The sequence below is a fragment of the Carcharhinus amblyrhynchos genome, chromosome 18, assembly GCF_965287045.1.
Source record: "Carcharhinus amblyrhynchos chromosome 18, sCarAmb.v2.hapA, whole genome shotgun sequence".
Taxonomy (NCBI): Eukaryota; Metazoa; Chordata; class Chondrichthyes; order Carcharhiniformes; family Carcharhinidae; genus Carcharhinus; species Carcharhinus amblyrhynchos.
This window is the reverse complement of record NC_137341.1, coordinates 3588536-3614649: the sequence shown is the minus strand read 5'-3', so window position 1 is coordinate 3614649 and position 26114 is coordinate 3588536. Positions and strand designations below refer to the sequence as shown.

The 26114-nt window shown below is 42.5% G+C and overlaps 1 protein-coding gene across 4 annotated transcripts in view; it reads right to left on the bottom strand.

Annotated features, from left to right (window-relative positions):
- katnip (katanin interacting protein) overlaps positions 1-26114 on the bottom strand; it is a 126998-nt gene that overhangs the window by 60301 nt on the left and 40583 nt on the right. For all 4 annotated transcript variants that reach the window (XM_080206271.1, XM_080206275.1, XM_080206273.1 and 1 more), the window contains 6 exons: positions 21767-21910; positions 21368-21543; positions 20359-20468; positions 9990-10092; positions 6266-6490; positions 1585-1722 (listed from right to left, as the gene is read on the bottom strand). In XM_080206271.1, coding sequence (XP_080062397.1) covers positions 1585-1722; positions 6266-6490; positions 9990-10092; positions 20359-20468; positions 21368-21543; positions 21767-21910 — 896 coding nt within the window. The remainder of the gene's footprint in view (positions 1-1584; positions 1723-6265; positions 6491-9989; positions 10093-20358; positions 20469-21367; positions 21544-21766; positions 21911-26114) is intronic.

Sequence of the window (26114 nt, the reverse complement as noted above, 5' to 3'; positions counted from 1 at the left end):
GAATTTTTAGCTGTAGGAATCACTTCATTATGGCTGAGAATTTGATTTTATTTAAGTTTAGAAAGAACAAGTCGGTTGACCTGCGCTTTGTCCTCCGGCTATGAATGCCTGACTCCCATTAGGACACATGAGGACGGCCTCAACCGGGATCTTGTGTTCACGTCACACTATCTGGAACCCTCATGACTTGCCTGACCTTGCGACATCTCACTTACTGTCCTGTCTGGAGACAATACACATCTCTTTAACCTGTTCTTAATGCTATCTCCACTCACACTGTCTGCACCTTTCAGGCTTGAATAGCAGATTAGCTGCAAAGACTCGCATTCTAATCGGTATTCTGTAAACTGTGTGCGCCTTTATCTGCCCTTCTCTGATCAGAACCTTCCACTCAGCTGACAAAGGAACAGCGTTTTGAAAGCTTGTGGGTTTACTAACAAATAAACCTGTTGGACTTTAACCTGGTGTTGTGAGACTTATTATTCCCATTAGGATCACAAACTCACTCCACTGAAGTCATGTAGTATTTTCAGTTTTGTAAGCATTTACATAAATGCTGAGAAGAGCAACCCAGATTATTACAAACAAAAACACAAAATGCTGCAAAATCTCAGCATGTCTGACATTATCTGTGGTGAGAGAATAGAGCCAACGTTTCAAGTCTGGATGACTCTTCATCAGAAGTTTGGAAACCTCAAATTTGATCGTGGTTTTTAAAATTTCAAATCGTAATTCACACTGATTGCATAAGTAGCAACAATATATGAACTAAAACAATTTAATTCGAGCATTTAATATTCCTTCAATTACTTCCACAAGCTGTACTTTTAAACTATAAAGTTATAATTTATGGCTAAATTTATTTATTATTTTAAATAAAACTCTTAAACCACGAACTATTTAAAACTGCAGAAAATAATTAGGTCAGAAAGCATTAATAAAGAATGCAAAATTAATTTAATGATTAATGTTAATAACATAAATGTGTCAATATCTATCAGAAGAGTGACAGCCTTAAAACACCCTGTTGGATTTAAACAATACAAAATGTTGATTTTACAGTACATACCGTATTTTGTTTAATTTAATTGAAGATCTGTTTGGAATACATTTGTAGACTTTTAACATGTGTCTTAATATAGCACAAAAAGATACCAGCAATCTTTCCATCTAATGATGAACATATTAGGAGCACAAATAAGGCTAAGCGACAATGCAGGCTATTGCTATTATTGGTTGTGCCTAAGTAAAATGAGGATAAGGCTTAATAATGCACTACATTAATCTCCTGCTGTTCTACATTCTACTTGTTTATATACCCAGGATGGACTTCGATGCATTGTGAGATACGCTTTTATTTATTCCATTGTAAGGAAATCCAGCACCAAAATTCTCATTACTCTTTGGCACAGTTGCATGTTTTTAAACATGACGAGATTTGTGGCCTCCCTCCCTCCATCTGATGTTTAAAAATGTCATATTTTTCTTAACTGCTAAATCTTATACGAAATGAAGATCTATCTTCCGAAATACATCTTATCACAATCTGCATAAAAATATGGAAGAAGCATGTAAGCAACTTACGTTGAGGCTTCTGTTATAATTCCAAATCTTGATCTTAGAAATGCCAAAGTCACATGACTTGTCTGGGCTACGCACAACAAAATACAATTGGACTGGTGGGTGAAAAGGGCACGTCCACATGTGACGTTCTTTTGTGGTCTGCGGAAAGAGGAAAAATTAGATCTTAGTAACATGCCCACAGTTAAACGTTCCTCAATGGTCGTAGGAAGGAAAACAAAATTTATAAAAATCAACATAATTAAACCAGAAACACAGATATTAAGAAATGTAAACTAATGTAGGATGCCAACAGTCAACTGTTTCAAAGGTAAACGACTGTAAGAAGAATATTTGAATAACGAACATCTTGCTGCAATGATTTAATTATTCGCTTATCAGATCAGGAGTTATACGTTAAAAAAAAATGACATTCTCCAGCTCTCTTAACACCCTTATTTAAACCTAATTCTTGGGCCAAGTATTTAATTCCTCTTTTAATATCTCCTTACTTGGCTAGCGCAGGATTCAGCAAACAATTGTGACAAATTAAATGTAGACTTTCAAGAGTCTTGCCATAGCAAAGAATTTTTTTGCTTGCTGTGGATCTTATAAAACAATGAATTCGACACAATATGATATTTCACTGTGAATTAATGGCAGACGAGGGCAGCTGCCTCATGCGCCTGCTCTTGCGAGTTCCCCCAGGCCTGGATGAGGTCTCCACGCTCAGGGTCATGAGTCATAGCCAATAGCGGCAGCACATAATATTTGGTTGAGACGGTGGAGGAGTTTGGGATAATGGCTACTCACAAGAGGTGGATCCGTCAGGAAGGAGTATAAGTGAGGAAGACAGTAGGAAACCACCTCGTGCATTCTTCGCCCTAGTCATATTGCCCAATGAAGTTGAATATGGGAGGGTGTGAGCAATTGAATAGGAGAGCGCAGGACCACGTGAAATGAGCAGAGAATCTGCCCTTGGACAGACCATTGCCGCACAGATAACCGATATCTGTGAAGCATGATTTGAAAACATACTATTTAATGGTCTGAAATAGAATATTCTAATTTATATACGATATAGTCGTGTATGTAAAGGCCATCTGCTGTCAGTTCCCTTGAATCTTCTACAGGCACAGGAATGCTGTTTTTAAGAACATAAGAAATAGGAGCAGGAGTAGGCCATCTAGCCCTTCGAGCCTGCCCCGCCATTCAATAAGGTCATGGCTGATCTGAAGTGGCTCAGTTCCACTTTCCCGCCTTCTCCCCATAACCCTTAATCCCCTTGCCTACTAAAAACCTATCTACCTGCGTCTGAAATATATTTAGCGAGGTAGCCTCCACCACTTCAATGGGCAGAGAATTCCAGAGATTCACCACCCTTTGAGTGAAGAAGTTCCTCCTCAACTCTGTTCGAAACTGCGCCCCTCTTATCTTGAGGCTGTGCCCTCTCGTCATGCTGTCCTTTCTGAGCGGGAAGAACCTCTCCACCTCTACCCGATCCATCCCTTCCATCATCTTATACGTCTCAATGAGATCCCTCCTCATCCTTCTAAACTCTAACGAGTACAAGCCCAGTCTATTCAGCCTCTCCTCATAGCTCAACCCCCTCAACTCCGGTATCAGCCTAGTGAACCTCCTTTGCACTCCCTCCAAGGCCAAAATATCCTTGCGCAAGTGCGGCGACCAAAACTGCACACAGTACTCCAGCTGCGGCCTCACCAGTGCCCTGCACAGCTGCAGCAAGACCTCCCTACTTTTATATTCAATCCCCCTCGCTATGAAGGCCAGCATCCCGTTTGCCTTCCTGACCACCTGCTACACCTGTAGGCTGGGTTTTTGCAACTCATGCACAAGGACCCCCAGGTCCCTCTGCACCGTAGCGTGCTGCAGCTTTTCGCCCTGCAAGTAGTAGTCCTTCCTACTATTATTCCTACCGAAGTGGATAACCTCACACTTGCCAACATTGTATTCCACCTGCCAGGTCCTTGCCCACTCACTCAGCCTATCTAGATCCCTCTGCAGACTTTCAACACCCTCCGCACAATTTGCTGTTCCACTTATCTTTTTGTCGTTGGCAAATTTCGACACCTTACACTCAGCTCCCTCCTCCAGGTCATCTATATAAATGGTAAATAGTTGAGGCCCCAGCACCGATCCCTGCGGCACTCCGCTAGTCAGCGACCGCCAATCCGAATAGCACCCACTGACACCCACTCTCTGCCTTCTATTTGACAGCCAATCCCCTATCCACGCTAACACCTTACCCCCAACTACATGCCCCCTAACCTTCTGTAACAACCTTTTGTGCGGCACCTTATCAAAGGCCTTCTGAAAATCGAGAAACACCACATCCACCGGTTCCCCCTATCCACCGCACTGGACACATCCTCATAGAATTCCAATAAATTCGTCAGACACGACTTCCCCTTAACGAAACCGTGCTGCGTCTGCTCTATCAAACAATTCTCCTCAAGATGCCTCGCTATTTTCTCTTTGATTACGGATTCAAGCATTTTTCCTGCAACAGACGTTAAACTAACCGGCCTATAATTCCCCGCCTTTTGCCTGCTACCCTTTTTAAACAGCGGCGTAACATTAGCCGTTTTCCAATATTCCGGCACTTCCCCGGAATCCAGCGAGGTTTGGAAAATAATCACCAAGGCATCCACTATCACCTCTGCCATTTCCTTCAGAACCCTTGGATGCATTCCAAATCGGTCCTGGGGACTTGTCCACCATCAGTCCCTCTAGTCTGTCGGGCACTGCCTCTCTCGTAACAATGATCTCATTCAGGCCCTCCACTCCTACCATCTTTCCATCGTTAACACCCGGCAAACTATTCGCGTCCTCCTCCGTGAAGACCGAAGCAAATAAGTTATTCAAGGCCTCAGCCGTTTCCCCATCCCCTACCACTAAGTCCTCCCTCTCATCCTCTAAGGGTCCAACATTCACCCGAGCCACTATCCTTTTTTATATTTCGCGCTAGCCTAGATTCCTAGTCTATCCTTCCTTTCTTTCTCAACTTCTTCGTCATTCTTTGTTGATATTTAAACCTCTCCCAATCCTCTTCTCGCCCACTACTTTTAGCCACTCTAAACGCATCAGCTTTTGATTTCATGCTCTCCTTTATCTCCTTCGTTATCCACGGCTGATTATCTCTTCTCCTACGATCCTTCTTTACCATCGGAATAAATTTCTGCTGAGCACCAAGAAAGATCTCCTTCAAGATCCTCCACTGTTCCTCAGCAGACCTACCTCCCAATCTGCGCCCCCGATCTACATTCGCCGATTCCTCTCTCATCCTATCGTACTCCCCTCTGTTCAAACAAAGGGCACAGGTCCAGGATCCTACTTTCTCCTCCTCCATCTGCATCAGAAACTCCACCATACAATGATCACTCTTCCCAAGAGGATCCTTCACAACAAGGTCTCTAATTCTACCTGCCTCGTTACGTAACACCAGATCTAAGATAGCTCGCTCCCTCGTCGGCTCCAACACACACTGTTCAAGGAAACTGTCCCGGCAGCATTCCAAGAACTCTTCCTCAAGCCCACCTCGTCCGACATGGGTCGACCAATCAATACGTAGATTGAAATCCCCCATATTTATCGCCGTTCCATTCCTGCACGCAGCAATTATTTGCGCGTTAACAGCCCGCCCCACCTCCAGGTCATTATTTGGGGGCCTATAGATGACACCCACCAGTGTCTTCCTCCCCTTGCTGCTCCTAATCTCCACCCACAACGATTCCACGTTCTGCTCTTTGGCGCTTATATCTTCCCTTACTACCACCCTGATACTATCCTTAATCAGCAGAGCTACCCCACCCCAACATTTTTGCTCCCGTCTATCCTTCCTAAACACTTGATACCCCTGTACATTCAGCTCCCAGTCCCTGTCACCTTGCAACCATGTCTCTGTAATGGCCACCAGACCATATCCATTTGTGCTGATCTGCGCCACCAGCTCATTGACTTTGTTCCGAATGCTTCGTGCATTCAGACAAAGTGTCTTCGTCCCAATTCACGTTTTGTTTTGCTTTGTTATTGAGAGACCAAAACCATTAAAAGCATCAAAGAGAGGAGGACTGAAACTATTTCTTGTTGAGGTTGGCATTCTATTGATGTGAATAAGCTGGTAGAGACAGTGCACGGTGGCACGTGGTTAGCACTGTGACCTCACCGCGCCATGGAACAGGGTTTGATTCCCAACTGTCTGTGTGGAGGCTGCACGTTCTCCCTATGTCAACATGGATTTCCTCCAGGTGCTTTGGTTTCCTTCCACAGTCCAAAAAGATGAGCTGGTTAGGTGCATTAGCTATGATAAATTTTCCCTCAGTGTGCCCAAACAGGAGCCAGAGTGTGGCAACTAGGGGAATTTCACAGTAACTTAATCGCAGTGTTAATGTAAGCCTACGTGTGACACGAGCAAATAAACTTTTTAGAAAAAGCAGCCGCTTTCATCTCCCCTTTAATGTTACTTGTATTTTGTTAATAAGTAATTCCATTCGGTGAAGGGAAAACAATTTCAATGTTTCGTTTCAACTTGAAAAGTACTGTTTGGCATCCAGAGATTTATCATTAATTTAGCAATATGGGTCAAAAAGCCTATTTATACCGACAGAAACAAGACTTGTACAGTATCGTTACAAAGCAATTTGGTCACAGTCGATCTTCCTTTTTCGAGATCGACTTTGCTTACCTTTGTCTTTCCGTTCACTAAAGAATTCAAGTTTCCAGGACAGTGAGCATTTCGGATATCAACGTCGTGAGGCGAAACAAAAATCTTCTGATGTTTTAGGTCAAAAAACTGCACTTCCGTTAGGCCCACTTTTTCACTGTTGCCCCAGTTCGACAGGATTTCCATTGAAACGTAAACTGTGTCTTTAACTCTCCTGCTGCCTGAAGTGACAACACTCTGCGGAGTCTATCAAAAATAAAAGTTGCAGATTGTTCACCAGTAAAAATTGCAAGTAACATTATTGCATCATACTTTGTGTCCTTAGAATTTTCCTCCGCACGTTAAAAAAACGAATATTGCAAATCTGGAATCGAGCGCAACAGCAGCTAACGTCCTTCTTCTCTTTTATCGTAATATTTAGTTCTTGGTTTCTAGACTGACACTTCAGTACAGTGCCGAGTGAATGCTGCATTATTGGAAGCACTGCCGTTTAGGTGACTGGGCAGACGATGCCTAGATTTACCTATTCGGATGGACGTAGAAGGTTCCCTGGCATTATTCAAAGAGAAGCAAGGCTGTTTGTCCAATATCCCGGTACAACATTTACTTCTCAACCAGCACCAGCACAAACAGGTTAATTGGTCAATCGTCTCATTACAGTTTCCAGAAGCTTGCTGTATGCCTATGGTGCCCCCAAAACAATTATGAATGCATTTGAAAAAGTAATTCATCCGCTGAGAAGTGCCAAAGGACATGAAAGGTGATAGGTGATATCTAAATGAATACCCACTTCTCTTGTACACATATTTTTCTTCACAAAATACACCAAGCCTTTGTTGATTCCACCACAGTACACGGTGCAAGTTAATGGTTTGCTTGATTGTGGCCTTAGTGGTAGAATGGCTCTGGTTGTACCTTGAGGGAGCTGACTTTATGTCTCTGGGCCCTGTGCAAAAGATATGGCCTCCTTGGAAGTGCTCTTGCTTAGTTTAAAATACTAACCAAGGCCTTTGCATTGGTGACCATCTCCACTGGAAGAGTGACCAATTTCATGAAGTCAGACATTACAGGCCGAGTGCATACCAGCCCTGACCAATGGCCAGTATGCTTTGCAAATTGCTTGCACAGCATCGATCCAAGCATTACCTTGGTGGTTGAATGCTATACTCACATGCAGCCAAGTGTCTTCCCATTCTCAGTGACAAGGGAAACACCAGGAGAAAAGAAAAAGGAGTGACTGTTGGCCTTGGGGTATTTTCTTAAGATACCCAAGATACTTCATGGCCCTTGCCCAGCCTCCAACAGACGCTGTGTGCTGCCTCATTTCAGAGTGCGCACCCCCCCACCCCCCACTCCCCCCCAACCCCACACATACACTACATGATGCACGTTAATGGTTTGCTGGATTGTGGCCTTACCAGTAAAATGGCTCTGGTTGTACCTTGAGGAAGCTGACCTTTTATCTATGGATCCTATGCAAAAGAATTGGCCTCCTTGGAAGTGCAACCCCATGCCTACCCCTGTGTTCTGTCCAGGTGGCTGCAGAGAAGGTAGCTGCTGCTGCTGAGCTGGTCGATGCTGTGCCTCCTCGGAGTTCCAATCAATTTTTCAAATGAATTTATGGGATTTGGGCATAACTGGCTAGGCCAGCATTTACTGCCCATCCCTAACTACTTTTGAGGAGGTGGTGGTGAGCCATCTTGTTGAACTGCTGCAATCCATATGGTGCGGGTACACGCGCAGTGCCGTTCAGAGTGCCAGGATTTTGACCCGGCGACAGTGAAGGAACAGTGATATATTTCCAAATCAGGAAGGTGAGCGACTTCCAGGTGATTGTATTCCCATCTATCTGCTGTCCTAGGTGGGAGAGATTGCAGGTTTGGAAGGTGCTATCAAAGGAGGAACTCCTGCAGCGATATCCTGGAACTGATATGTGGACAGTGTTGTTGGAAAAGAGGCATTTTAGGCTTAATTTCCTTTTAAACCATGTCAATTCCCCTCCCTCCAATCCCACAGAGTTCTGTGCTCGACCCACAAGCTGCAGTGGGGAGAGATAGAAAAGGGTGGGATCACGTCGGTATGCTCGCTCCACACAGATTGCTACTTTGGTCCCTAACGGTTACCCTCTTGCCCTTAATATATTTATAAAACACCATGGGATTTTCCTTTATTTTGCCTGCCAGTGTTTATTCGTGCCCCTCTTAACTCTCCTAATTTTTTTAAAGTATGTCCTGCACTTTCTATACTCCTCTCGGGTTTCCACTGTTTTGAGGCTCCCTTTAATTCCTTAACCAATCCCCTATGTCCCTTGACATCCAGGGTTGTCTGGGCTTGTTGGTCCCACCCTTTACCTTTTTTGGCACTGTACTCTATTTCCTTTTGGAATGACACCCACTGTTCTGATGTCAGTTGTTAATGACTAATCTAGCCCTTTCTAGCTCTCGGTCTGTACTCTGACAGCAATTCACGTACAAGTTCAAGTGCCTCTACCACCCTTTCACACAGTGACCTCTCGACCCCATGAACCATTTGGTGAGAACATTTCTCAACTTTCATCTAATTCTTCTACTGATGCTTTAAAGCGATGCGCTCTGGTTACCGACACCTCTGCTAACAGAAACAGTTATCTGATCCTCTCTTCCCAGCCCCTGTAATTTTATTGTTCAAATGAAGACTACCCTATCCTATCCAATCTTTCCACACGGATAAAATTCTCCTCTGCTGGCAACATCTTTGTAAATCTCCGCTGCACCCTCTCCAGTGCCCAGACGGCATGCAGAACTCTAGCTGTAGCCGCACGAGTATTTTATACAGTACTAGCATAACTGTTCTATGCCTCATCTAACAAAGGAAAATATCCCACGTGTTTTCATTAGCAGTAATGCCATCTTCAGGGATCTGCAGCCACAGACTCTAAGGTCCTTCTGTCTCTTTATACTTAACGAGTCCTATTGTTAATTGTATATTCCTTTGTCCTTGCTGTAATGTCCTAACTATGTTAGGGGTTATGAAGAGAAAAAGACGTGTTTGCACACGTAGATTCAAAGTAACGGGCAACAGGGTTACTGAAAGACATATTCTCTGCACAGAACAGATAATGAAACTAAGATAGAAGCCTGTGAAACAGTCCAATAACATCGCCATCAAATTACGTGGCCGACTTTTAAAACAATCACGCAACCGCTTCAATCTGAACACTTCCCAAAGCATTACTTCACATTTCTCTGACTGAATTCAACTTGCCATTTTCCTGCTCACCTAGCTTGTCTATTGACGCCACTATACAGTTTTCTTCTGCACTTTTAACCACATGGCTAATTGTTATGTCATCTGCAATCATACCTGTCACATTCAAGACCCAATCATTGATATTTACCACATGAAAGGAAAGAAGGTACTAAGCCCTGTAGAATCTCAATGGATACTGTCTACTGGTCATAAAAACTACCTATTGTCCATTGTCCCCCTTTCTTTCTGCAACTGAGACAATTTTGGACCCAACTTGAAACCCACAAACTCATGAATTAACATTCATGCTAATTACAAAAAACAAATTATTGCAGGGCTAATTATAGGATCCCGTGGTGCATTAGAATACAAAAATCCTCTGCTGAGTAAGTCAATGCTTTGCAGTTACAGAAGCTTTGTGTGGATTTCAAATTTTTACTTTTAAGAAACCTTAGTGGTTGTGACTGCACAGTAATAAGCCATGTATTTTAACAGGGAAGGTTTAAAGGGCATTCACCTTCATTGTTAGTGAGCTTCTTGTCTTTGAGGCACTGCTGTGTGATCTATCATTGGATGGCACTTCAATTGTTTCCAGTACTCTCAGTAGCTTCTTCTGCTGACTGCAAAACACATAGGTGGCAAAAACACAATTTTAAGTCCATATAAAGTAATACACTCCATCATCATTGAATTTTTTACGCTTCTAGCATATTTTTACAGCTTATTTACAAAGGGTCAAAGTTAGATGGTCAACCTACTTCAAAGGATGAGTGTGACGATTGATGCTATTTTTAAAAATATCTTTGAGATTATGGTGGTATTCTGAAAATATGCATGTGTGTGTGCGCATGTGCGTGCGCGTACGTTCATGATTAATTAAAACTGGAGGAAGTTAATAGAGACAGCTTGTCTGAGAGGCCTCAGAGTTAAAGGGTAAATATGTTAAGTCTATGCATCTGTGATCAGGTATGGTATGTGAATTACAAGTAAATAATAGGTAGGATCTAAAAATTGCACTTGATTTTTTTTTATTCATTCAAGTAATATTGGTGTCGCTGGCTGGCCAGCGATTATTGCCATATCTAATTGCCCTTGAGAAGATGGTGGTGAGCCGCCTTCTTGAACTGCTGTCGTCCACGTGGTTTCGGTACACCCAAAGTGCTGTTGCAGAGGGAATGCGAGGATTTTGGCCCTGCAACAGTTAAGGAACGGCGATAAATTTCCAAGTCAGGACGGCGAGTGGCTTGGAAGGGAACTTCCAGGCAGTGGTGTTCTGTATCTGCTGACCTTATCCTTCAAGATAGTAGTTGTTGTGGGTTAGGAAGGTGCTAAGTAGCCATGGTGAGTTGCTGCAGTGCATCTTGTAGATGGCATACACTGCTACTGTGCATCAAGCGAGGAAGTGAACGTTTGTGGTTGGGTGGCAATCAAGCAGAACACTGTGACCTGGAAGGCATCAAGCTTCGAATGTTTTTGGAGAGCTTCACTTATCCAGGCAAGTGGAAAGCATTCAGTCACTCTCCCGACTTGTGCCTTGTAGATGGTGAATGAGCAGGATTCCTCACCTTCAACCAGTTCTTGTAGTCACAGTATTTGTATGACTCGTCTGGTTAAGTTTTGGTTAATGGCAACTTACAGGATGTTGATACTGAGGGATTTGGTGATTTTTTTTGTTTATTAGTATCACAAGTAGGCTTACATTAACACTGCAATGAAGTTACTGTAAAAATCCCGAAGTCTCCACACTCTGGAACCTGCTTGGGTACACTGAGGGAGAATTTAGGATGGCCAATGTATCTAACGAGTACATTTTTCAGACTGTGGGAAGAAACCGGAGCACCTGGAGGAAACCCATGCAGACACAGAGAGAATGTGCAAACTCCACACAGACGGTGATCCAAGCTGGGAATCGAACCGGAGTCCCTGGCACCGTGAGGCAGCCAACCATTATGCCACCGTGCTACAGTAGGATGGATGCCATTGAATTTCAAGAGGCCATGGTTAGATCCTCTCTTGTTGGAGGAAGTCACTGCCTGGCATTTACGTGGCACGAATGCTACTTGCCATTCGTCAGTCCAAGTCCGAATATTTTCTTGCTAAAATTGGTCACGGACTGCTTCAGTACCACAGAAAGATGCAATCACCAACTAACATTCCTTTTATGACCCTATGATGGAAGGAAGGTTATTGACGAAGCAGTTCAAGATGGTTGGGCCGAAGACACGACGCTGAGGAACTTCTGCAGTATACTGGAACTGCAATGACTGACCTCCAAAGGCCACAACCATCTTCTTTTGTGCTAGGTATGACTCAAACCAGTGGAGGGTTTTTCCTGATTTCCACTGACTCCAGTTTTACCAGGGCTCCTTGATGCCATTCTTGGTCAAATGTTACCTTGATATCAAAGGCAGTCACTCTCACCTGACATTGAAGCGGGGACTTGGCTTTTCCAGTTGTTCAATTTCAAAGAGAAGTTCTGGTGTGACAAGGTGCTTGCACAAGGTGGTTTCATAGGTAAAGGCAAAATAGAAAAATACAAAAGATTTGTATATTTGGAAAAGTTGAGATCAAAGAGGTGATCGAGTACAATAGAACTTCAGATGAATGAGGGAAAGAGCACCCTACCTCGGCCCAATCCTCTGTCCTAACCTTGCAACCCCGTGCACTGATTGCGTCAATCCACCGAACCGTACGTATCTTTGGATTATGGGAGGAAATGAGAGCACCCAGAGAAAACCCACACAGACATGGGGAGAATCCACACAGGTAGTCAGTCAAGGCTGGAATCAAACCCGAGTCCCTGGCACTATGAGGCGGTGGTGCTAGCCACCGTATGACCGTGCTGCCCTAAGGTAGCAGGACTTAAGATGCAAATGAAGCAGCTTGATGTAGAAAGAGACAGAGAAATGCTGAAGTTTGAAATTGAAAAATAAATGGAACTGAAGGTAGACAGGATTTTTGAAATTGAGAAAATGGAAGAATTTAGAAATAGTATTCCAGGAACTGTCAAAAGATACTTAAACGAAAGACAAAGCAAGAAGATTAGGAAAGATCGTATTTTAGTCGAAACTGATGATATTTCACGCAGCTGAATGTAGAAAAAGAATGATATGAGAGTTAGCAAGGAAATTGGAGATGTATAAATTGTAATGATGGTAAAAGTGCGGGTAACAAGGGGAAGCTAAAGGATGCCAGTCTATTAAAGATGAAATTGTAGATGGCAGAAGGGGAGAGAGAAAGGTGGCCTGTTACTTCTGTAACAAGGCTGGACATACAAGATTAAATTGCTCGAAGTAAACAACAAACCAGTAGCTTTTGTATACAGAAAATAATGGAAGTGTAAGTATTAGCCACAAGAGGTAGGATATATTTGCAATCTACCCAAGAAAATTCTGAAGAGCACGTTACAGAGGTGTTGAGGTGTTTAAAGATTTTACATGTGAAGGGAGTGTATATCTTTGTTCAGGAAAACCAGAAAAAAATCCTCAGAATTTTAAGAAATACAGGTGCCAGTCAATCTTTAATGTTACGGGATAGTGCTACAAAAGTGTGAGGAAGAATGATATTCTTAATCAAGCATCAAATGAAGCTATGTGGAATGAGCTCTAAAGTAAAAAAAGAGGGCAGTCACACTGCTAGGCCCTCAAAGAGAGTTAGAAGAGCAAATATGAAGACAGGTTTCCAAGTATAAAAACAAAAGGGCAGCTATCACTGGGGACTTCAAGCACTTTAACATCAATTGGAATATAAACAATGCAAAGGACATAGAGGGTGCAAAATTCATGATGTTGCATTGAGAACTTCTTTAGCCAGCACGTATCGAGCCACAATTCTAGATTCAGTCTTAGGATATTAGGCTGGGCAACTGGATGAAGTAGTAGCAGGGGGCATTTTGGAGACAGTGAACTTAATATGGTTAAATTTAGCATCATTATGGAAAAGAACAAAGATAGAACCAGAGTAAAAGTTCTAAACTGGAGGAGAGCAAATTTTACAAAGCTGTGAGTTGAGCTGGCAAGTGTGGACAGGATACAACTATTAGAAAAAAATCCCATCAAATCAATGACAGGCATTCAAAGGCAAAATGGTACACGCACAGTATAGACATGTTCCCACAAAGGAAAAGGCTGGTACAGCCAAATCCAGAGCCCCCTGGTTATCCACAAGTATACGGACTAAAATAAAGCAGAAAAAGAATGCTTATGACTGTCACAAAAAAAACATAATATTGTGGAAAAGTGAGAGGAGTACAGCAAGAACGGGGTGAAGTAAAAATGAAAAACATGAAAGCAAAGAGAGGGAACAAAAAAAACAAATATATAAATTAAATTCTTAAAGGAGTTTGCAAATAGGAGGTAATTGTGGAAAAGAAATTGCCCTTTACAGGAGTTCAATTCATTCCATGAAATGACATAGCTGGATCTCAGAAAGACTCACTGTACAGTGGCAGAGGAACCTGTTGAGATACATCAGCAGAAGTTTTACACAAAGAACATTCTGGTTTGTTTCCAGGCTGTGCGGTACCAAGGTCACAGGCACACAAATGTAAACAGGAAGGATAAATTGTAAAAGACAGGGGTAAGACACCGAACTCCAGTTGGTTGGATCTATCGTCAAAGTTACTCAGGGGAAAGCTAGACAGAATGCGGCTGATGTGTTAGTGGAGTTATGGCAAAAGTATCTAACATTAAAATAATTATATAAGATAGCTCATTCTGAGGCAGAACAATTCCAGTGTGCTATCACCTCGAATCCAATGTGTTAATGAGGAAATGGAGACCACCTCATGTCCCAGCAGATGAAAAGTGGGTAGTAGTGCATGATGTGTTGACTACCCCAGATAGGAGCTGCATATAAACATGCTCTAAAGGTACTTTGACAGAGAGGATAAACTGAAGGGAGGTGCTGGTAGTTGTAGGTCAGAGAGGAGAAACAGAATTTTAAGATTCTGAAATTGACCCCCCTCTGGTTAAATTGGAAAATGGGGAAGTACTTAACAATCTAAATGTGATATTAAGTTATCTTCCAGAAAACTGTCAGTGTGATGTGCAAGAGCTGTTGTTGTTCTACAAGGCAATTTGTGGAATTAGGCCAAAGGAGACAAATTTGGCTTCGCATGATGCTGATGTGGAGGTGGGGAGGGGTTCAGTTTCAATAAGGAAACACACATATTGATTCAATCCAGTATAACTGGCTCTAGTGCAGAAGAAATTGAATTTATGTTTCAAAATGACACTGTGGAGCCCAGTCACAGTAATTGGAGTTCGCTCGTTGTAATAGTGCCAAAACTGGATGGATCACAAAGACTGCGTATTGATTGCTGCAAGGTAAACACTGTAACAAAGGCAGATTCATATCCTATTCCATAGCTGAAAGATTGATTGTATCAAGAGAGTTTGACAGTTGGTATTCATCACAAAAATTGACTTACTGCAAGGATATTGGCAATTACCCTTATCGGAAAGGGCAAGAGTGATATCAGCTTTTGTGACTCCAGATGGAATATATCAATGCAAAGCAATGCCCTTTGGTATGAAACATACACCAGAGACCACAAGCGATGGAAGGACGAAGCAATTGTGCTTAGCATATTGATGACTTTGTGGTATTCAGTCAAACATGGGAGGAATATCTACAATATTTAACTGACTACAGGGATACAAGTCGGTTAGTAAACTCAGCTAAAAGTAAACTGGCAAAAGTAAAGGCGGCACATTTAGGTCACACTGTTGAACATGATCAAGTGGCCCCATGAGATGCAAAACCAAATGCTGTTGTAGAGTTTCTACAACAAATTGAGAAGTTGTGCCATTTTGAGGCAAGTGGATTTTTATCAGAAATTCATGCCAATTGTCAGCGTGCTCATTGCTCCCTGACTGGATTCTTAAAAAAACAGAAGATTTAAATGAACACAGTGGTGTCAGACAGAGTTGAACAGCTTAAAAGCTGTATGGACTACTATCCCCGTTACAGCAGCATCTGATGTTGTAAAACAGCTTAAAATGCCTATTGATGACAGTGATGAGGTGTTGCTGTTGTGTTGCTACAGGGAGATATATTAGGTATTTCTCATGGAAACTGAACGTACAACAGAAAAAATGAGAAACTTCCAAGTTTGGTTCTGGCTCTGTAGCATTTTAAAGTGCACGTTGCAAATAACTCTTCAGAGACAGTCGTGTCTGCTGTTATAAAGCGGAGGTTGATCCCCCTTTGAGAACTAACACCAAAACACCCAAACAGGAGTACCTCGCCTTATAATCTGAAAAAATTACGTGTGAAGTAGTGTGACCTGCACTTCAGTAACTTCCAGTGGTTAAATAAAAATAAATCCCTGACACGCTCTCTAACACATAACAATTTATTTACCTAATTAAGAGTGAACAACTTAACTAAACTATTAGCAAACTAAATAAGACAAGGAATAAGATGGGAGAAAGTTCTTCACTCAAAAGGGGGTGCATCTTTGAATTGTCTGGGGTGGTAAATGTTCCGTTGTTGGGTATATTCAGGTTGAAATCGATAGAAGTTATGTCCCTTGGGGAATCAAGGGATACAGAGAGCGAGCGGGAACGCAGAGCCGTACAGAAGATCAGCCGTGATAATACTGAGTGGCGGAGCAGGCTGAAGGGGCCGACGAGTTTACTCCTGCTTCTATTTCATATGTTCTTATTGAGCAGTAGCATTAAAAAATGGATGGCCATTGAAGCTATGAAGATCATCTTGCTAAGTATTACTATACATTACTAACTATTACGACACATATTCATTACACAGCATGAGTAAAACAGATTTCACTTTGCAACTTTTACATTAATATAAATCAGAACTAATAAAAACTGTACACAAATTAACTTCAAGTAAAACAGTAAATTTCACATTAAACAGTCACATTAAATATAACAAAGATACTTCAAGGCGACCGCAAGCATCTTCATTATTCCCTGCTGACATGTTGCACTACGTAACCACCAAGTTCCACAATATGTTGATCATTGTTCATTTAAGGCAGATCAGGAGTCTTACATGACAACAGCTTTCACCTTCGAGTTTCACCGATAGAATCGTTATCAGCAAGGCAGGCAAACTTCAATACATCCTCTTCTCTTCCTCAGGTCATTACAGTCCCAATAACTTTCCAGAATTACATTTCAACTAACCGACCACGATCACCCTGGTTACTGTTTGGCCACTTTTGGGAAAACACCCAGCTTTTTAGGTTCTCTGAGCTTTTAACCAGCTCTTGGACCTTTTTAACCAGCTCACACAATGCCGACAAAAGTTCTTGTCTCTGTTTCTGCCAAACAGAAAAGCTGACCTCCTCCCAAGTGATTTGCTTTCTCTCTTCAAGAATTCTCTGTTCCTCTTACAATTTGGGTCTACTTTTTCTGCATCTGTGCACTGATCACCTTCACCCTTTAGCTTCTCTTCTTCAAGTTCTGCTTTGTCAGTCAGCCACACAGACTCTTTCTCAACTTCCTTCCATGTTCAAGGTAGCATAATCACATGGGCCAGTATTTCATCTTCAAGAAAATTACAATTGATCCCTTAACAACTTATGCAACATTTAAAAGTCATTTTCAACTGTCTTAAAAAAAAGACCCTTTAAAGAAATTACAATTTTTCCTCACGGTATTGTTTCTCGGTCAATGGTCATCACAAGGACTAATAACTGCTCAAAGCAAATGTAGCCACTTACTGAATGTATTTCTTTCATTCAAATCTGATTCTCAATAGTTAATAGGGTAAATTTTTTTAATCAACTGCACATGTTTTGGGAACTGGAAAGTTCTTCCAGCCAGCTGCACTGAATGTACAGTGATAGTTCCTGCTGCAGCATAGAACATAGAACACGACAGCACAAACAGGCCCTTCGGCCCACAAGTTGCACCAATCACTTCTATACCTACTAAGCCATAGACCTATCTATAACCCCCAATCCCATATACTCATCCAGAAGTCTTTTAAAAGACCCCAGCGAGTTCGCCTCCGCCACCACCGACGGCAGCCGATTCCGTTCACTCACCACCCTCTGAGTGAAAAACTTAACCATAACGTCTCCTCTGTACTTGCTTCCCTGCATCTTAAATCTGTGTCCTCTCGTAGCGACCATTTCAGCCGGGGAAATAGCCTCTGAGAATCCACCCTATCTATTCCTCTCAACATCTTATAAACCTCTATCAGGTCGCCTCCCAACCTTTGTCTCTCCAGGGAGAAGAGTCCCAGCTCCCTCAACCTATCTTCATAAGGCATGCCTCCCAATCCAGGCAACGTCCTTGTAAATCTCCTCTGCACCCTCTCAATAGCTTCCACATCCTTCCTGTAGTGAGGCGACCAGAACTGCGCACAGTCCTCCAAGTGGGGTCTGAAAAGGGTCTTATAAAGTTGCAGCATTACCTCCCGACTCCTAAACTCAATCCCTCGATTAATGAAGGCCAGTACACAGTACGCCTTCTTGACCACGTCCTCCACCTGTGAGGCTGATTTAAGAGTCCTATGGACCCGGACCCCAAAATCCTTCTGCTCTTCAACACAGCTAAGACTCCTACCCTTGATATTGTATTCCTTCATCCCATTGGTCCTGCCAAAATGGACCACTACGCATTTATCTGCGTTGAAGTCCATCTGCCACTTCTCCGCCCAGTCTTGCATCCTATCTATGTCCCGCTGCAACTTCTGACATCCATTAATACCACAGAACATAAGCAATACCAAGTGCAATTTCATGAATGATGGGAGTTTTTCCAACTATCATCAGTCAGAGTGTCAAGCGGATGATCCATTTCTGCTTCCTCCTGAGGTCCCTCCTGATGTTCACAGATGTCAGGGTGACTCCTCCGTCCTCACCTGCAGCCTGGATTCTCCTGTCTCGCTGCCATTAACGGCTGGAGAGTTCCGGCTGTCAGTCGTCAGCCAATTTGATTCACTCTACGTAATATCAAGAAATGACTGAAATACTGTAGTTACCATAGCAGGTCAAATCCTGCAAGTTACTCAGCTCCTGAAATATATTCAATATTTCTGTCCGCTGCTTTTTAAGAAAGAGACTTCCACAGACTCTCAACCCTCAGAAAAAATTCTCCTCGTCTGTCTTAAACAAATGACTTCTTATTTTTAAAAATGATCCTTAGTTTGAGATTTTCCCACAAGAGGGAACGTTCACTCCACAACCAGTCCATCAAGACCCCCCAGGATTTACGTGGTTCAATGATGTCGTCTCTTACTCTTCCAAACTCTCGCGGATACAAGCCGAGCTTGTCCAACCTTTCGTTGTCAGCAACGCAGTGCATTCCTGATATCAGTCTGGAAAATTTTCCTTGAACTGTTCCTAATGCATTTACTGGGCAAGACGAGAATGGCGTTACAGTCACAGTCAAATCAACAATGCTCTTATTTAATGGTGGAGCCTGCTCGATGGGCTGAATGGCCTACTCAAGCTTCTTTTTCTTATGATCCTACAAATCCTTGTATTGTGAAATGTCAGGCTTAACTTGCTAAAGTTATGGCGCAACGCAAGCAATTCCTTGAAACTCTGGGACAGTGACGTCCCATTATTCGAGCACCATCCAGCAATTTGTGGCAATTCACAACTCGAAGCATATCTTATTGTAAAGTTACTACAAGATCGTATGCAGCCAACTTGTACTGTAGGGTGGCAGTACCAGCGACACGCAAGGTCTTTTCCTCCCTTATCCATTTTTCCAAACCATCTCCAAACGTGCGTGAGGCACAGCTGTCCTTCAGGGAAGGTGCAAAAATGTGTAACAGGTAATCCTCTTCATATCCTTTTTTAAAAATTCATTTTTGAGATATGGGTGTCACTGGCTGGCCAGAATTTATTGTCCACCCTAGTTGCCTTTCAGAGGTGGTGGTGAGCTGCCATCTTGAACCGCTGCAGTGCCTGAGGTGTAGGTACACCCGCACTGCTGTTTAGGAGGGAATTCCAGAATTTTGACTCAGTGACAGTGAAGGTACGGTGCCGTATTTCCAAGTCAGGATAGTGAGTGATTTGGAGGGGAATCTCCAGGTGGTGGCGTTTCCATGTATCTGCTGCCCTTGTACTTCTAGATGGTCGCAGGCATGGGTTTGCAAAGTGCTGTCTAAGGAATCTTGGGGAGTTCTTGCAGGGCAGCTTGGAACAGCTGCCACTGTTTGGTAGTGGAGAGACTGAACATTTGTGGAAAACGTAGCAATCAATTGGGCTGCTTTGTCCTGGATAGTGCTCAGCAGTCAGGAGGCTGTTTCCTCACCGCAGGATTCCTGGCCTTTGACCTGCTCTGGTAGCCAGAGTGTCTTCTTGTTGCCCCCTTACTTGTAGTACTGAACATTTATCCATTTCAAATGCTGTGTTTTTTCCAGGTCTCTTTGCTAAGCTTTTAAAGCAAGTGTCTGCAATGTTCTGTATTTGTCCCTGCAAGCCCCTTCTCCCGACAGGAAACTGTGCCTTTTAATTTGTCTTCAAGTAATTTTGAAAAGAACACTTTAACTGATGGAATTGAAGAATAATCTCAGCACAGCTGACCAACTAGCCCTGATGCACCATGGAAAACGGTCATCTTCAGGGCCAATCTTAAGGCTTTTAATGAAAGCACACTTAAGCTAATGTTTTGAACATCAGGCACTTTACCGAGGAAAAAGTTGATGAAATAAAAATTTCAGGAAAGGATTGAGAAGTTTGTGTGAAGCCAGTGGCCAGAGGTACAGAATAACGTGTTCATATACAAATGTGCACACAGGAATTCCTCATGGAAAACTTGATTACAAAAATGACAATGGTACGGCTGGAAAAGCAGCAGCACAAATGGGAATGTACACAGATCTAGGTTTCCAACATCTCAAAAAATATCAACAATAATAGCATTACATAGACATTATGAACTTTAGATTACCTTGGCTCCAAATAACTGATTCGTTCAATAGCTTTATCGATCATATTATGCTTGACTGATGCAGAGGAACATTGCAGCGTGCCATTTACTGGCGGCTCAGAAGGTGAAAGCTAAATAATGAAATTGCCAAGACGTTAGTTTCTAACTGAGAACAAATACTTGATCAAACATTGTTGTTTAAATTATACAAAATTATACAAAGTTGTTTTCAATAACTTTTGAAGAACAGAATTCTTTTCCAGGAAACTAAATTGATCACCTTCAAGACTGATTGCAACATACATCTGCCTAAAAAATGCTTATCCCAAGCCGCAAAATAGGCACATGTGCTGCACTCACACAGAATAACATTTATCTTTTAGCTTATTGGACATTCACACTCAAATACTTTAACATGGTATGGGATACACGAACAAGGTCTATAATCGCACCTGGACAGATAATTAATAGGAAACCTGGAAACCACACATTCAATTGCCCCGAGTTAGGATTACTTCCTTCCGCTCAAGGGTGGCTGATCAGGTTCAGAACTTCACTCCCCATTCTGATGAACGTCTTCACATTAACTTCAAATTCCAACATCCATGACCTTTGTAGCTCTTGTGAGCTGACAGGATTTAAATAACTATTTTTTGTGTTATTTTTAGGGGCGGCACATTGGCAAGCACTACTGCCTTACAGCGCCAGGGACCCGGGTTCGATTCCTGACTCGGGTCACTGTCGCGAGTTTGCACATTCTCCCAGTGTCTGCGTGGGTTTCCTCCGGGTACTCTGGTTGGATGGACTGGCCATGCTAAATTGCTCCTTAGTGTCTGGGTGGCTAGCTAGGCCCTGGGTGGGATTGTGGTCAGTGCAGACTCGATGGGCCAAATGGCCCCCTTCTGCACTGTAGGATCCTATGTCTATGTCTAATTTGTGCAAGGTTCTGTCAAGAAACAATCAACCCTTTCTGTAATCCACACACGATTCAAAACCCCTCACAATTCAGTTTTCTCTTGTTGCAGCATACCGTTTGCCAACAGAGAGGCGTTTTTATCATCCTCTGCTTTTCTACGCTGTTCAGCACATCTTCATTTTCTTTCTGCATGGCTTGAAAGACACTAGAAGCAGATCCCTCTGGATCCTTCACCTGGCACATATTCCTTCTTGCAGCAGAAAGTACCCTCTCTTTACGACATTCTTGGACTAAATAAACAAACAGAATTTGTTCATATTGCTGGTTATGCAAATTAAGGCGATACACCCAAAGGCAATAAAAATGCAGTTAGACTTTACAACGAGAAAATTTACATTAAGGAAAATAATCAATGCAAGATCTGGAGTCCAATTCTAATTTAATATATTACAATATAACGTAATGGCAATTCTAAAGAGAAAACAAATCTTCACCATCAGAATAAAACCTTACTTGAAATCAGGTCTGTCCTATCTTGGTTAGGAGGTGGCACGAATCGATCAAAAGATTTACTTTTCACCAAAGTGGGCTTCAGAGGAATGAAGGACTCTGCATCATCTTTCCTTGTTGCTGCTAGAATTCGTTCTTTTCTTTTGCCTGCAAATTATGCATTAAATGATCTGTTTTAAATCCAAATCTACACCGTCTTGTTAACATACATACTGACGGAAGGGCACAAGCATGCTAAAATAAAACCATCCAGCACAAAAGGAGACAAATACATGTCTGTGCTGGCTCTTTTGAATAGCGACCCAATTAAGCTCACTCCATCAGTCATTCCCGACTGTGCTACCATGCAAGTTTTATTATGCATCAGTTATGTTATGTACTTAATCATAAACAGCAGTCCTCTCAACAAATCCCAAATAACTGTCCATTATCTATCAACTGGACAGGAGCACTAATAGATGTTCTCAGGCCAGAAAATTAAGCAAAAGCCTTTCTGATCAACGTAGAAACATAAAAAATCAGAGCAGGAGTCAGTGCTCCAACATTCATTATCATGGCTGATCATCCAACTCAACAGCCTGATCCTGTCTTCTCCCCATATCCTTTGATCCCTTTCACCCCAAAAGCAGTATCTACCGACTTGAAAATACACAATACTTTGGCCTCAACTACTTTCTGAGGTAGCGAATTCAACAGGCTTACCACTCTCTGGGTGAAGAGATTTTTCCTCACCTCAGTCCTAAAAAGGTTCACTCTGTATCCTTAGGCTAAGAACTCTGGTTCTGGACACCCCCACCAACGAGAACAGCCTTCCTGCATCTAAACTGTTCAGTCTTGTTAGAATTTTCGAGGTTTCTGAGATCCCCTCTCAAGTCTTCTAAACTCCAGCGAACATAACCCGAACTGACTCAATTTACTGTCATAAGTCAGTCCTGCCATCCCAAGAATCAGTCTGGTAAACCTTCGCTGCACTCTCCTGAAAGCAAGAAAATCCTTTCTCAGTTAAGGAAACCAAAACTCTCACAATATTGCAGGTGTGGTCTCACCAAGACCCTGCATAATTGCAGCAAGACTTCCCTATTCCTGTCCTCAAATCCTCTCACTATGAAGCTTAACATGCTATTTGCCTTCTTTACTGCCTATTGCACCTACACGTTTACCTCCGATGACCACGAAGAGGATACCTAAATCTCACTGCTCATTCCTCTGTCTCAATTTGTAACCAGACAACAACAACTTTTGCTACCAAAGTGGATAACCTCACCTTTATCTACATTATACTGCATCTGCCATGCATTTTCCCACTCACTCAACTTGTCCAAATCATACTGACTCATCTCTACATCCTCCTCACAGCTCACCCTCCCATCCAGCTTTGTGAAACCAGCAAATTTGGAGATACTAAATTTAGTTCCCTCATCTAAATCGTTGACACATATTGCGTACAGCCGGGTCCTAGCACCAATCCCTGTGGTACACCACCAGTCACTGCCTGCCATTTGGAAAATGACCTGTTTATTCCTGCTGTTTCCTGTCTGCCAACCAGTTTTCTATCTATCTCAATACACTACCCCCGATCCCATAAGCTTTAATATTGTACTCTAATCTCTTATGCAGGACTTTGTCAAAATCTTTCTGAAAGTCCAAATAAACCACAGCCACTGGCTCCCCCTCATCAAGTTTACTCGTTACGTTCTCAAAGAATTCCAGTAGATTTGTCAAGAATGATTTCACTTTTGTAAACCCATACTGACTCGATCCAATTCTACCACTGTTAATTAAGTTCTCTGCTATTGGCAAATTGTGCGGAGGGTGTGGAGAGTCTACAGAAGGATCTAGATAGGCTGGGCGAATGGGCCAGGAAATGGCAAATGGAATTTAATGTTGGCAAGTGCGAGGTGGTCCACTTTGGTAGGAATAATGGTAGGAAGGATTATTACTTACGTGGCGAAAAACTGCAGCAGGCGACGGTGCAGAGGGACCTCGGGGTCCTTGTGCATGAGTCGCAAAAACCCAGCTTGCAGGTGCAGCAGGTGGTCAGGAAGGCGAATGGGATGCTGGCCTTCATAGCGAGGGGCACTGAATATAAAAGTAGGGAGGTCTTGCTGCGGCTGTATAGGGCATTGGTGAGGCCGCAGCTGGAGTACTGTGTGCAGTTTTGGGCGCCGTACTTACGCAAGGATATTTTGGCCTTGGAGGGAGTGCAGAGGAGGTTTACTAGGCTGATGCCGGAGTTGAGGGGGTTGAGCTATGAGGAGAGGCTGAATAAACTAGGCTTGTACTCGTTAGAGTTTAGAAGAATGAGGGGAGATCTCATTGAGACGTACAAGATGATGAATGGGATGGATAGGATAGAGGTGGAGAGACTCTTCCCGCTCAGAAAGGATAGTAGGACTAGGGGGCACAGCCTCAAGATAAAGGGGGGGCGGTTTAGAACGGAGTTGAGGAGGAACTTCTTCACTCAAAGGGTGGTGAATCTCTGGAATTCTCTGCCCATTGAAGTGGTGGAGGCTACCTCGCTAAATATTTTTAAGACGCGGGTTGATGGGTTTTTGATAAGAGAGGGGATTATGGGTTATGGGGAGAGGGCGGGAATGTGGAACTGAGCCACGACAGATCAGCCATGATCTTATTGAATGGCGGGGCAGGCTCGAAGGGCTAGATGGCCTACTCCTGCTCCTATTTCTTATGTTCTTATGTTCTTATAATGGATTATAGAATTTTCCCCACTATCTATCAGGCTGACTGGTCTATAACTCTTTTTTCTCCCCACCTCACTTTCTGAATAGTGGAGTTACAGTTGCCCTCCCCTCCGTAGGAACTGTTCCAGAGTCTATAGAATCTTGAGAAGACGATCACCAATGCATCCACTATTTCTAGGGTCACCTCCTTAACTACTTTGGAATGGGATGGGGATTCAGTTTCTCCAATAACATTTCTGTACGAATACTGATCTCCTTCAGTTCCTCTCTCTCACTAAACCCTGCGTTCCCCAACATTACTGGTACATTATTTGGGTCCTCCTTTGTGAAGGCAGTACCAAAGTTTGCATTCAGTTGGTCAGCCAATTTTTGTTCCCTATTATAAATTCCTTTGTTTCTGACTGAAAGGGACCGACATTTGTTTTCACCAATCTTTTTCTCTTCACATACCCATAGAAACACTTACCATCTGTTTTTATGTTCCCCACAAGCTTACTCTCGTACTCTATTTCCCCCTTCTTTCTCAATCCCTTGGTCCTCCTTTGCTGAATTCTAAACTTCTCCCAACCTAAATGACTTTGTGTCCCACACTGTGGTGAAGTTATTCATTGATTAGCAAGAAATATGATTATATTTTAAACTGGCAACTTAATATACCTACTTGTATAAAATATTTAACCTTGGAAATCACCGGTATTGATTGAATGCATCACAATGTATGAAAAGCTCTTGAAATAATATACTGCAAGTGCACAAAACTATTCAGCTTTTAGTTAGTGCTTTTCACCCAATTCTAATAGACTTATTATGAATTTAAGATAAAGTAATAAGGTTAAAATTTAGAGTGATCGATCAACTAATTATAACACTGGAAAGAGTTGAGTTAGAGTCAGTTTTTCAGGAAGTGGGGAGTGGTGTCCCACAGAACGCAAGCCCTTTATTCATTGTGCATCCAAGGACATGGATAAAGGCGACGGGATAGCCTTTAGATAGATGTCACCAAAATAGGAGACATGGTAAATAATGCACAGGACCAAAGGAAACAAATCAGGTGGTCGAACAGGCAGAAAAGATGAATTGAAGATTAAAGATGAGATGGTGCATTTGAGTTGAAGAAATAAAAATTTCTACTTTGACAGGGAAGACTTTGTGATAGGGAAGGTTGGAGGGATTTGGGGTTCAAGCAGCACAATAAGACTGTTAAAACAAAAGCTGACAGGTGAAGGGGGCACTGAGTAGAGTGTATACCTCCACTGCTATTACAATTACGCTGATCTTTGTTTTGCCTTTTCTTTGCCTGGTTGATGTTCTGTAACAACGAAGCTTAAAAAATAATCTTTTTACCAAGAGCTTCTATCCAGCTGAGGAGACTTCAGGCCACCCATATCAAACAACCTGCTCTGAAAACCGTGCTCAAATTTTGACAACTGCTACAAATTCCACCACAATAGCCGAAACGACCCACAATGTTCCAAAACAATCAACAACGCTAGAATAACATGGCATTCTCAAAGAAAACGTCAATTTGCCGTGTCTCCCGATGTTAATGGGTAATTAAAAAATACAGGATCGTGTACCGCATCTTCATAAACAGCTAATCAGCTCTTCCTTGGGCCACATCAAGTAGCACGTTTAGTTGAGATCCATTG